The 12,407-nt window shown below is 37.8% G+C and overlaps 8 protein-coding genes across 8 annotated transcripts; 4 read left to right on the top strand and 4 right to left on the bottom strand.

The window, feature by feature from the left end:
* Positions 1–108: 108 nt before the first annotated feature.
* Positions 109–219, bottom strand: OST4 (olichyl-diphosphooligosaccharide--protein glycotransferase OST4; the record flags this gene model as incomplete). Its single annotated transcript, NM_001180292.1, has 1 exon — positions 109–219. One exon carries the CDS (start codon positions 217–219, stop codon positions 109–111), a length of 111 nt encoding a protein of 36 aa, NP_010049.1.
* A 313-nt stretch (positions 220–532) lies between these two features.
* MFG1 (Mfg1p) lies at positions 533–1,909 on the bottom strand (the record flags this gene model as incomplete). Its single annotated transcript, NM_001180293.1, has 1 exon — positions 533–1,909. The coding sequence occupies one exon, from the start codon at positions 1,907–1,909 to the stop codon at positions 533–535; it is 1,377 nt and encodes a 458-aa protein (NP_010048.1).
* A 319-nt stretch (positions 1,910–2,228) lies between these two features.
* Positions 2,229–4,469, top strand: GYP7 (GTPase-activating protein GYP7; the record flags this gene model as incomplete). Its single annotated transcript, NM_001180294.1, has 1 exon — positions 2,229–4,469. The coding sequence occupies one exon, from the start codon at positions 2,229–2,231 to the stop codon at positions 4,467–4,469; it is 2,241 nt and encodes a 746-aa protein (NP_010047.1).
* A 318-nt stretch (positions 4,470–4,787) lies between these two features.
* YPD1 (Ypd1p) lies at positions 4,788–5,291 on the top strand (the record flags this gene model as incomplete). The annotated part of the gene is made up of 1 exon (NM_001180295.1): positions 4,788–5,291. One exon carries the CDS (start codon positions 4,788–4,790, stop codon positions 5,289–5,291), a length of 504 nt encoding a protein of 167 aa, NP_010046.1.
* A 180-nt stretch (positions 5,292–5,471) lies between these two features.
* PHO13 (4-nitrophenylphosphatase) lies at positions 5,472–6,410 on the bottom strand (the record flags this gene model as incomplete). Its single annotated transcript, NM_001180296.1, has 1 exon — positions 5,472–6,410. The coding sequence occupies one exon, from the start codon at positions 6,408–6,410 to the stop codon at positions 5,472–5,474; it is 939 nt and encodes a 312-aa protein (NP_010045.1).
* A 466-nt stretch (positions 6,411–6,876) lies between these two features.
* Positions 6,877–8,049, bottom strand: AIM6 (Aim6p; the record flags this gene model as incomplete). The annotated part of the gene is made up of 1 exon (NM_001180297.2): positions 6,877–8,049. The coding sequence occupies one exon, from the start codon at positions 8,047–8,049 to the stop codon at positions 6,877–6,879; it is 1,173 nt and encodes a 390-aa protein (NP_010044.2).
* A 202-nt stretch (positions 8,050–8,251) lies between these two features.
* GUD1 (guanine deaminase) lies at positions 8,252–9,721 on the top strand (the record flags this gene model as incomplete). Its single annotated transcript, NM_001180298.1, has 1 exon — positions 8,252–9,721. One exon carries the CDS (start codon positions 8,252–8,254, stop codon positions 9,719–9,721), a length of 1,470 nt encoding a protein of 489 aa, NP_010043.1.
* A 209-nt stretch (positions 9,722–9,930) lies between these two features.
* ADY3 (Ady3p) lies at positions 9,931–12,303 on the top strand (the record flags this gene model as incomplete). The annotated part of the gene is made up of 1 exon (NM_001180299.2): positions 9,931–12,303. The coding sequence occupies one exon, from the start codon at positions 9,931–9,933 to the stop codon at positions 12,301–12,303; it is 2,373 nt and encodes a 790-aa protein (NP_010042.2).
* Between the last annotated feature and the right edge of the window lie 104 nt (positions 12,304–12,407).

The following is a 12,407-nucleotide window of genomic DNA, read 5'->3' as shown; positions in this document are numbered from 1 at the left end:
TGATTGAAATCCAACGCAGTACTTTGTAGTTGTAGTTTTGTTTTGTTTTGCAGAAACACAAAGCGACGTATAATAAAAACTGAAGTTCGCTATCCAAATGTAACCACTTTAGTTCTTAGGAGACATGGTGGAGTCAACAGCATGGTAAATGACAATTAAAGTCATCATCACAATACCGAAGGTGATGGCCAAGGAGTTCAGCTGTTCATCAGAGATCATCTTTTGCTTGCTCTGTACTGGGTTTCTCTACTGACTTGCAAGTGTAATTGTCGTGTTTGTTTCGAAATACTCTTTATTTATTAAGCTTTTATGAGAATCCGAGACTTTTCCAAATTTGGTCCATTACCCGGGGGTTAATATATCTTGAATAAACCATTGTATTATATCTCACTATATAGTAATTGTACAGTTTTGTCACTACTATAATCTATGCCACACCTTGCGGTTGCTGCTACCATGTCACATTCCCATTCTGCTAGATTCATGCAATTCTCTTAATATTTCAGTGGGTGACGTTAGGTAATTACCTTCTTTAAAACTTCATCTTCTTTTTTGTCATGTCTTTGTTAATATCATTCACATCACTTGTTGGAAGCTCTTCATTGCTTGTATTGGAGTTGCCGTTTGGCCCCAACGTCGTGGTGCGAGGAGAGATACCGCTGTTGCGTCGCCTCTTTGCGTGCAAGGGCTCGCTTCCACTGTCCTTCTTGTCGGCGTCAATGTACGCACTTAGGGCGGTCACGGGACTATCAATGTTCTTTTCAATTTGAAACTTTCGAAGGTTTTTCAAAGTAGACATAACGGTACTTATTTGCATGACTCTCATCAACCCTTCTTGAGTGCCAAACACAGAGACGTTTCTGAATACGTCAAAATATGATCTCAGCTGAGTGATGGCCTCAAAATTCGGAGGAACATTCGTAGCATTATTTTCTGCAAAAGAATTCCCTTGCTCTTTGACATCTTCTTGTTTCAATTTACGGAATATTTGTTCAATTTCTGTAGACTTTGTGTCATCACTCAAAAGCCGTTCCACTGCATTCCATTCAATATCAGGGACAAAACTATGCATAGATACGTCCAGCCAATTAATTTTCAAGTCCAAATCGAAAGCACCTTTCATTTGGGAAAAATGTGTAATATATGAACCATCAGGATAATAATAGACAAATGTGACACGAGGACAGTTGAAAAAAATCGTAGAATTACTTAGAACTTGTGTTTTCAATTGTAAAACCTTAACTTCCATTCTAACGATGCCAAATCTGCCTAATGTAGAGCAAATAACTGGGAACACTGGGATGATAAATTCGAATTCTCTATAATCTGTCATAGACTTTTTACTATACCTTATAACTGCATCAGGTGTAAAAATATCTGATATTAATTCTGTCCAGAATGAAAGCAGGCCAATCTTACCCATTGCCGTATTCACCTCATTTATTATTTCGTACAATTTCAACATCGCCAAATTAGATAAGTATTTTCTTACATGATACGGCACCCGTAACATAGATAAAGATGCCTGGGATGCAGACCGTGGTAACGGAGCAGCTGCCGTTGCTGCTGTAGCCATGGGATGGGGAAAGGATGCTACCGGCGTAAACATTGGCATAGACCCGCTGCCAGGGCCCCCAGTTGCATTCGTATTCTGCGCAGAGTTGTGAAAAGTTTGAGTCACTTGTGGAAGCTGGTTAAACACCTGCTGTTCTGATGAAGGCTGTGGAAATTGACCCCCCTGTGGTTGACCTGGAAATGGCACTTGTTGTGGATAAACCGTGGGCGGTATATTCTGCTGCGCGGTGGGAGGAAAGTTAATATTACCATTTGGGTACGGTGGTGTGTTATTATTCACAATGTAAGGCATCGGCACAGCTTGAGGAGGCGGTTGCGGTGGGCCTTGGTACATATTGCAGATAATCTTTGCTTTTCCTTCTGCCCCATGAACAGTGTCAAGTGTTGTCTTTATTGCTCCATAGTTAATATTTTTAGTTCAGGCGGGAAGCCCCACAAGATGAGAAAAGAAATCCGAGAGGCTTAAACAATACTATATGGGGCAAAGTTCTGCTCTATATAAAGAGAGGCGCATTTGCAAGAAATAGTTAAGAACTTTCCATAAATTGGTCAGATATAAATCAATTTATCGTGCTCAAATATACTATTCAGTTTCTCAGATATAGGTTGCACAAATTGGCAAAGTTCTACAAGAGTCATTCATACATCCCCTGATGAGTAAGATACTATTCTGCAAATCTAAAGTGTTCTTACACCCAACAAGCGATGCTAGAGATAATATTGCTGGTTTCCTGCTACTCACATTGGAAGCGAATAAGCTATCCCACCAAGCAATTCTCCAATATATCCCAGAATCTGGCTTATCCACATTAGAGATATCAAAACTACTAAAACATGAAGCTAAAGTGGGCACATGTCCAACTTCTACACCATTTGTTATTGAAAATTCAATAAACTTTAGTAACCTGGTCAATACTTCTTTAGGTCAAGCTTTCGAAATTTCTCTCTCACAAATATACTGCATCCAATTTAGGCCTCCTAGTCCAAATGGTTGGTATGTCGGATCTCTGGTAATATATCCCTTGACAGAACAGTTTACGGGCTTTCAACCTCCTGTCTTGTTCTTTCATGACCAACTCTGCCCATCAACTACGGACAAGTTAAAAAGACTACGCAAATCCATGAACCCATTTGATGACTCGGACGAATTGTATTGGGGTGGCGTAGATTTGAGAAACAAAATCAACGAACTGATGGAACTCAAGAAATCAAACTTAGAGCCAGAGTTTTGGTTAGTAAATCCCTCTTTGAATGATTTGAGAAATTTCGTTTCCAAGGATCTATTGGAAAGTTATAACAATTCGAAGAAAGATACAACTGAACTCGCTACCGCCGGTGTGAAACTAAACGAGAAATTCCAAGAATGGAAATGGAACGTAATGAGCAAGATAGCAGACGTGACTACCAAGTCTACCAATTTTATCGATAGTTGGCTGACTAACAACTCACCCATACAAAAATCACAAATCGACAATGAATACTTGCAAAAGCTTCTGAACAATGAGAAGGTTAAACAAATTGAACAGGATTATGACTCTGCAAGAGTGTATTTGGCAAACTGGTCATTAGGAGTAAAACAGGAAGCTGAGAGGTATCAAAAGCAGAACAAACTCTTTGATTCGTATAGGAATAACATTTTCAACGACCTGAATCTAACTGATGAATTAAGTGATACTGAAATAAATAATGCTCTGCAAAGACAATTTCCTTTAACGGAAGCGAAATGGAATTCGCTATGGGATGAGAACGATGGGAGGCTGAGGGTCACGGTAAACGAAGTTAAGGATTTCATATTTCATGGTGGGTTAGAAAATGACAGTTTGCGAGGGAAAGTTTGGGGTTTTCTCTTAGAAATATATCCGTGGGATTCTTCTCAAGACGAGAGGGTACAAATCGATCAAACTTTAGCCGCGGAATACGATCAATTGAAACTAACCTGGTCAAAAGATTTTTTACAATTTGACGATGAAGATGAAGAGGAATATTGGAACGATCAATTATTCAGAATATCTAAAGATGTGAGACGCTGTGATAGAAACTTGGAGATATTTCAATACAATACCATCGATGGATTACCACCACCGCCACAACAACTCCCAGCAAATGAAAATAACAGTACCAGCCCCGAATCCGCTAATGACGAGAGCGATGATGCAGACGATGGAGTCAGGAACCCACATTTGATACATTTACAAAACATTCTTATCACTTATAATGTCTACAACACAAACTTAGGCTACGTGCAGGGGATGACCGATCTTTTATCGCCTATTTATGTCATCATGAAGGAAGAATGGAAAACGTTTTGGTGTTTTACGCACTTCATGGACATTATGGAAAGAAATTTTCTAAGAGACCAGAGTGGCATCCATGAACAAATGTTAACTCTCGTGGAATTGGTACAATTAATGCTACCCGAATTGAGCGAACATTTAAACAAGTGTGATTCAGGAAACTTGTTCTTTTGCTTTCGAATGCTTCTAGTATGGTTCAAGAGAGAATTTGAAATGGAAGATATTATGCACATTTGGGAGAATTTCTGGACTTTCTACTACAGTTCACAATTCCAATTATTCTTCATGTTGGCCATTCTACAGAAAAACTCACAAGCTATTTTACAACATCTAAATCAGTTCGACCAAATATTAAAATTTTTTAATGAACTTAACGGGAAGTTGGATTGGAATGACCTAATGGTTAGAGCAGAGCTTTTGTTCAAGAAGTTTGAGAAAATGATGCACGTCATGGAAAGAGATTTACAAAACGTATCCTCCTCTTCATCCTCATCCTCTACCGGCGTATTGCCTTGTCAGAGCGAGAGGTTGACCCTGCTTCTTTCTAAAAAACCTATCATAAGACATGAAGGGCAAAGGAGCAAAAATTCCGTTAAATAGTGGTAAATAGAAACGGAACTTTACATATTGAATACCGGAGATATAATTCGTTTATGCCACATAATCATCAATACATCCGTAACCCGCCCGAAACGGAAAAACTGAAGAAAAATTACATAAAAAGTTTAATATTTTTATCAAATTTAATTGAACCTATATTTAGGAACATTATTGTTTTTAATTTCTAAACCGGTTGGGTTGGTCGATAGTTGTGCTCTGGATCATTGATAACCACTGACGTGTAATAGTTTTATTTCTTTGAAAAATTCAAAAGAAATAACAACACTCGTTCTCGGAAACAAGAAAATACACACAATAATGTCTACTATTCCCTCAGAAATCATCAATTGGACCATCTTAAATGAAATTATATCTATGGATGACGATGATTCCGATTTTTCTAAAGGTCTAATTATTCAATTTATCGACCAGGCACAAACAACTTTTGCTCAAATGCAACGACAGCTGGACGGTGAAAAAAATCTTACCGAATTAGACAATCTGGGCCATTTTTTAAAGGGTTCTTCTGCTGCATTAGGCTTACAAAGAATTGCCTGGGTTTGTGAAAGAATTCAAAACTTGGGAAGAAAAATGGAACATTTCTTCCCCAACAAGACCGAATTGGTCAACACTCTGAGCGATAAATCGATTATTAATGGAATCAATATTGATGAAGATGACGAGGAAATAAAGATACAAGTGGACGATAAAGACGAAAATTCCATATATCTCATCTTGATAGCAAAAGCTTTGAACCAGTCTAGGTTGGAGTTCAAACTGGCGAGAATTGAGTTATCTAAATATTACAACACAAACCTATAATCGTCATCATTTTATTCACACCTCCGGATAATCCATTCTTCCCCGGAAAAACACATGTACAATATATATTATATATATATATATATGTATATCAAATCATACAACTTACATAAAAACAACAAACCTGAATATTTTTCCTTTTCAAAAAGTAATTCTACCCCTAGATTTTGCATTGCTCCTCTATAACTCATTATTGGTTAAGGTGTAGATGTCACCAAGTTTATCAATGTAAAATTTAGGTCTTGGATAATCGTGCGAAATCTTCAAGGCTCTCTCTTCGGTTTCAATACCACTCAAAACGAGTAGTGTGCCACCTAACCCACCTTCAACACCGAATTTCATATCGGTGTTTAATCTGTCACCAACCATACAGCACTTTGATCTATCCAGGTTGAATGCCGATATAATGCTGTTTAGCATATTTTGATTTGGCTTACCACAGTACGATGGCCTCCTATTAGATGAGAATGCCAATGATTCAATCATGGAGCCTGCACCGGGAAATGTATAACCCTTTTGCGGGAAAGTAGAATCAACATTTGTACCAACAAAGTGAACAGAATCCTTCTGCAAATACTGCAGTGTAACAGCCAAACGGTGGTAATTTACCTTCGTGTCTAACCCAGCAATAACACAACTAACATCCTTATCAAGGCCGTTCACCAAAAATGGTGATTTAGCTGCATCGAACGGCGTATCCAATCTGGAATCGGCACCTCCTAGAGATTCGTACCCCATTAGTTTCAATTCTTCACCAATACCGCTTTCTCCAAATACCCATACCTTATCTTTGCCAGGCTGCAATTTCAGAAAGTCACGAATATAAACAGCTGACGCATAACCAGAGGTGAAAATCTGTTCTTCTTTGACATCAATACCAAACGAAGCAAACTTTTTCGTGTATGCTAAACGGGACTTGGTAGAGTTATTCGTAACGAAGATCAGTTGTTTGCCCAATTGCTTCAAAAGGTTTAGAATTTCCAGGGTGTATGGTAATGCTTGAGAACCTAACCATAATACACCATCACAATCGAACAGAAACGTGTCATATTTGTCCAAGAATTCTTGAGCAATCTCCTTATTGGTTATCTTTATTGGTACACCTTGTTGAGCAGTCATTTTCCCGAGTTGTATATTCTTTGTCAGGGCAAGCTATAAGGCTTTTTTTGTGATTTGGCTCGAGCTTGATATTTATGTCTGCTTGTTATAAACCGATTGCGTCAATTACAATTGAAAAATTCACTAAAACGGAAAGAACATTCACCGAAAAAAAGAAAAACCGGAAAGTTAATAGATAAGGGACGTCATTAATATACGATTAAGTAAATACTGAAAACGTGCTGGAGAATAGTAAAGATGTCACATCACCATCTTCAACGTCTTCCTCTACAAAACTTGAGTTGATAAAGAAGCATAGTATACACAAACGTATGTATCTCTTCAGAGAACTATATCCTGTGAGGGAAGATGAGACCATTCCCCATTATACTTCTTGAACGGGTAGTTGCGTCGAACAATCTACTTCCTATTCATATCTAAATGTTTATATAAATATATGGCTTTTCTTATCCACAGCTCAAGCCACTTATATCAATGACGATGCCATGAATAAATTGTCCAGGTTAAGTAAATCGGAACCCAAGTCATGAATAATTTGGCGAGAAATAGTTTCCACCAGGTTAGCTGGCCAGGTTGGGGCTCCCCAAATTCTTGTTTTAAGTTTCAATGCGTGAGCACCATCAATTATGCTTTTAGCACAACTGATCTCATTCGAATCCATACGACCTCTTAGCGATACTTTCCAATGATCAGAACCACAATGTTTCATTAATTGGCTGAACGAAACCGTCGCAGCTACAGATAGCTTTGAGTATTTGGGCTCCAAACTTAACAACGGCGCATCTAGAAATGCAAACCTTTGACTTGACTCAAAATAGCCGTTATCATTTCCATTGTCTAAAATATCCAATGACGTCGGGTAGTTGCCCGTTAGTATCACAGTAACAGGTCTCCAAATAATTTCATCCTTCTTCATATCGTAATATGTCAAATATCCAGAATCAATCAGAGATTTGAAATATTGCTCCATCAGCAGTTTATAAGTTAGTTCGTTATCATCCGACTTGAAATCAATATAAAAGAAGAGTGAAGTTTCTGGAGAGTTGAAAAATACACCATTTTTGCGATCGGCGTCTGAATCTTGGCAATTCACCTCGTCTAAAATCTCCAAGAGGGGGCCAGTGTATAGCTTGTCTAATGTCAATTCAACTGGGTCCAAATACGCTTCATTATGACCCACAGCTAGGATCTTTTCATCTATATTCCACACGTCGGCTTCAGTACTACTAGCACCATAGGCCAGACCTTCAAAAAGCGGAAGTTTCCTCCAGTAGTCATTATGGGAGTGAACTGGCATTGGGTTAACATCTTTGTTCAACTTTGCGATAGCAGAGTCTACTGGTAAACACTTTTTTGAACTGGCACGACGTAAGATATATTCTTTGAATACATCATAATATAAAGAAACGTGTTTGTGACGATACTTTTCCTCTGAAAAACTTAGAAATGGCAAGTTTTCCTGGAAAAATTCTAAAAGATGTTGACCGGTCAACCCAAAGTTATCAATATTCGATATTTTCTGGTCCTTTAACTTTTCCCAATCAGTTAATGAAGGATTTCTTCCCCTACTGGAAAACAAAGCACAGACAGCAATAACGTATCCAATAAGAATAGTTAGACACCCTTTCAGTCCTAACATCGCTTAACTAAACCGAGGTACTTATCTTTGTTGGTCTTATCTCGAGTCATATTTTATGCCTATCCGGCGATTTATCACTCGGAAGTTTGGATAGTTTCGGATTATAAAAGGAGACAAGATAAGGATTTTAAAACAGGCCATTGGCAAAAGAACAACATTTTATTGAATGAATATATGAATTGGGCTGTCCTTTGAAGAGGATATGACAAAAAGTGATTTATTATTTGATAAATTCAACGACAAACATGGAAAGTTTCTAGTTTTTTTTGGTACCTTTGTAGATACCCCTAAATTAGGAGAGCTGAGAATCAGAGAGAAAACATCTGTTGGAGTTCTCAACGGAATCATCAGGTTTGTGAACAGAAATTCACTCGATCCTGTCAAAGATTGTTTAGATCACGATAGTAGCTTATCACCAGAGGATGTCACGGTGGTTGACATAATTGGAAAAGACAAGACTCGAAATAACAGCTTTTATTTTCCAGGTTTTGTTGACACGCATAACCATGTCTCGCAATATCCAAATGTCGGCGTATTTGGGAATTCTACCCTGCTGGATTGGCTAGAGAAGTATACCTTCCCCATAGAAGCCGCACTAGCAAACGAAAATATTGCGAGAGAAGTTTACAATAAGGTAATAAGTAAGACGCTTTCTCACGGTACAACGACTGTGGCTTACTATAATACCATTGATCTCAAGTCCACTAAGCTCTTGGCTCAACTAAGCTCCTTATTGGGGCAGCGTGTTCTTGTTGGAAAAGTGTGCATGGATACCAATGGTCCCGAGTATTATATTGAAGATACTAAAACTTCCTTTGAAAGCACTGTGAAAGTTGTTAAGTACATACGGGAAACCATTTGTGATCCCCTCGTAAATCCTATAGTGACACCAAGGTTCGCGCCCTCTTGTTCTAGAGAACTAATGCAACAGTTGTCCAAGCTAGTCAAGGATGAAAACATACACGTTCAAACCCACTTGTCGGAAAATAAGGAGGAGATACAGTGGGTTCAAGATTTATTTCCCGAATGTGAGAGCTATACTGATGTATACGACAAATATGGGCTGCTCACAGAAAAAACAGTATTGGCACATTGTATTCATCTAACAGATGCCGAAGCGCGTGTGATTAAACAGCGTCGCTGTGGTATATCTCATTGTCCCATTTCCAACTCCTCTCTGACTTCTGGAGAGTGTAGGGTTCGATGGTTGCTGGACCAGGGCATAAAGGTTGGTCTAGGCACCGACGTTTCAGCCGGTCATTCTTGTAGCATACTCACCACCGGAAGGCAGGCCTTTGCAGTTTCAAGGCATTTGGCAATGAGAGAAACTGATCATGCAAAACTTTCAGTCTCCGAGTGCCTATTTCTTGCTACAATGGGCGGAGCACAAGTCTTGCGTATGGATGAGACCTTGGGGACTTTTGACGTCGGTAAGCAGTTTGACGCTCAAATGATCGATACCAATGCTCCCGGCTCAAACGTGGATATGTTTCATTGGCAGCTAAAGGAGAAGGATCAAATGCAAGAGCAAGAGCAAGAGCAAGGGCAAGACCCTTATAAGAACCCACCGCTGCTTACTAATGAAGACATAATCGCAAAATGGTTCTTTAACGGTGATGATCGCAACACCACTAAAGTTTGGGTAGCCGGCCAGCAAGTCTACCAGATTTAGTTGTATATGTTTAGAGGGCTACTATATCTTGTTCCAAGTATTAATGAGTAATTTGAGTATATGTACAAATTTCTTTTGCGTATCGCGCTTTAGCCGCCCATTGTACAATATTAAGATTAGGAACACAAAGAGATTTGCCAGTGAAAGAATTGCAAAACTCGGTTTGGGATTTTGAATGGGATAGTTGAATACAACAAACTTCTCCGAATATGAATCATTGGTTAGCATTTTTGAATAAGCCTGAATCCCTAAAGGAACAAAACTCGGATTGCGACCAGCAGGGGGAGATGAGACATGTTACTGATGGCACTTTAACTAAGTCTCCAGAAAGTAAACCTTTTCGAGAGCGGCGTTCACAAACTTGGATAGACTCTGAAGTACCTACGTCCACTGAAAAATCTAATGTGCAGGAAAGTATTTCTTCTGATATTATATCAAAACTGTCGAATAGGCGTTCCCGAAGAAACCGCTCAGAGAGTTGGGCAGGTTCAGAAGCCTCTTCACCTTCTGGTAACATTAGTACATTGGAAAATGCTACGGAAAAAAATACTTTAAAATCGCCTAATAAATTTCTACAAAGGGGTGGTTTACCAACTGTAGGAATAGGCTCGCAGGCTCTGTCACCTGCAGGAAAGCCCAGTACATTAGGAAATGTAAGCCCTGGTAAATTTACCACATACAAAGTACACAATAGTATTGAAGTGAATAGATTTTCTTCTACACCTACAAAGCTCCTCACGAATCCCCACAAAGTCGCAGCAATCTCAAATGATGAGCATTATGTTGTAAGCAATGAGAGTCTGGAGGAGAATATAGAGGTTGCGCATCTAGAGAACGTATTTCGCTCATCTAAAACTCCAGATGAAGAACAGTCCGAATATATGAAATTAGGAGAAATTAGGCTATCTTCTTCATCATATGGAGGAAGTATTTCTAAAGAAAATAGTTTACCCAAGGTATTAGATGAGCTCCAGTCCCAAAATGAAGAGATCAAAGCACTAAGACAAAAACTAGAAGAGAAGGATGACAGGATTCAAGAACTAGAAGAACTTAATAGCATGAATGATGCTAAACTTCAAAGAATAGAAGACTTGCAGAAGGAATTCCACAACGAAAGAAAAGCTGCATCAAAAAGGCTCAACATTGTTCAGGACCGGTTTCGCAAAGAAATTAAAAAAATTAGAGAAGAAAAAATTACAGACTTTCAAAACAAAAACGCTAGCAAGAAGGAGAAGAATGAAGTGACTAGTGCCAAAACTAAATGTAAAGCTTTTTCTCAAAGAAATATTTTAGTTTCGGAACTATACAGGAAGCAAAAACAAATCCTAAACTTGCAGCAAGAAAATGATAAATTTCTAAAAGATATTAACGAATCGAATAACTCTATAGTAAAATTAAGATCTGAAGTTGAAATACTGAAAAGCAATTTGCAACTTTCTCAAGATGAAAATAAAAAATTACATGATAATGGTTCGTTTTACGAGAAAAGGTTAAATGATGTTTACAGCTATATGCAAAATCTTTCTCTTTTTGAGAAAGACCTTGGTAAATTCATACTAGAAGAAATGAAATGTGGCCATTCCCCTTCGATGTTTCAAAACGGTTTTGCCAAGCTTTATCCGGATTTTCAAGATATCAAAAATCTTGAAAATATGGAGCAATACAAACAATTAAAAGGAAAGATAGAACTTTTGGAAAAGAATGACCGTATACGTCTTGAAAAAATCATTTCTGTCTTTAAATTGATTAATGAAAGATTACATTTTATGCAACAGCAGCACAGTCACAAAATAAAATATCTTCAAAAAGAGGCGTTAACAAAAGAACAACAATTTCGTTTGGAAAAAAGGAGATGGCATGATATCCTGAACCTCAAGGAAGAAAACTTTCAAAAACTGAAGAGCGAGTTAAAAGAAAAATTAATACTAAGTGAAAAAATTCAGAAAAATGCCGAAGATAAATTGAACGATTACATGAATGAACACCAGGAAATTGTTGAGAAACTTCAGAATCAGGCTTTGATTGCTTCAAGATGGAGCACTCAAATTCAAGAGTCAGAAAACACACATAAGAAAATTACTGACGAGTTAGCTGGAAAACAAAGTGAAATATTAAAACTCGAAGAAACAATTCTATCACTAAAAGAAGATGTATTCCAAGAGAAGCTGAATTTAAAAAAACTATATGGTGATCCTTCTACCGAACTTAATTTTGAAACTGTTGGAAAATCTTTTCCACATATAACGAAGGAAAAGTACGACTCCTTGGGTCTTGATATTCTGACAGACCTTACCTATGTGCAATCGCAAAATCTAATCAAAAATTTATTAATTGTGTTGGATATCCCATTAAAAACCTTCTTAAAAATTGTACCAACAATTGTCATTCAACTTAGATGTGAGCTTACACTTCTCACAAAATTTGCTAATGATTTGAACCTTAAGGTTTTTGGTAAACAGTTAGATTTCAAAAGTAGAAGAAAGGTCGCAATGAATGAGTTTTTGAACAATCATGATATTGCTGAAGTAAAGCATCCTCTTGAGTATGATTTGCAAGCGTTGTTTAAATATTTCTTTTCTTAGCTTTTTTTTTTTTATTTAGAACTAATATATTCAATGGTGTCATTAATTATTATTTAGAGAATAAGTTACTGGTGGGGGGTGCACCTAAAATAAAGTCACATAAT

The sequence above is a fragment of the Saccharomyces cerevisiae genome, chromosome IV, assembly GCF_000146045.2.
Source record: "Saccharomyces cerevisiae S288C chromosome IV, complete sequence".
Taxonomy (NCBI): domain Eukaryota; kingdom Fungi; phylum Ascomycota; class Saccharomycetes; order Saccharomycetales; family Saccharomycetaceae; genus Saccharomyces; species Saccharomyces cerevisiae.
Note: the sequence above shows the minus strand (reverse complement) of the source record. Positions and strands in the feature narration are given on the sequence as shown.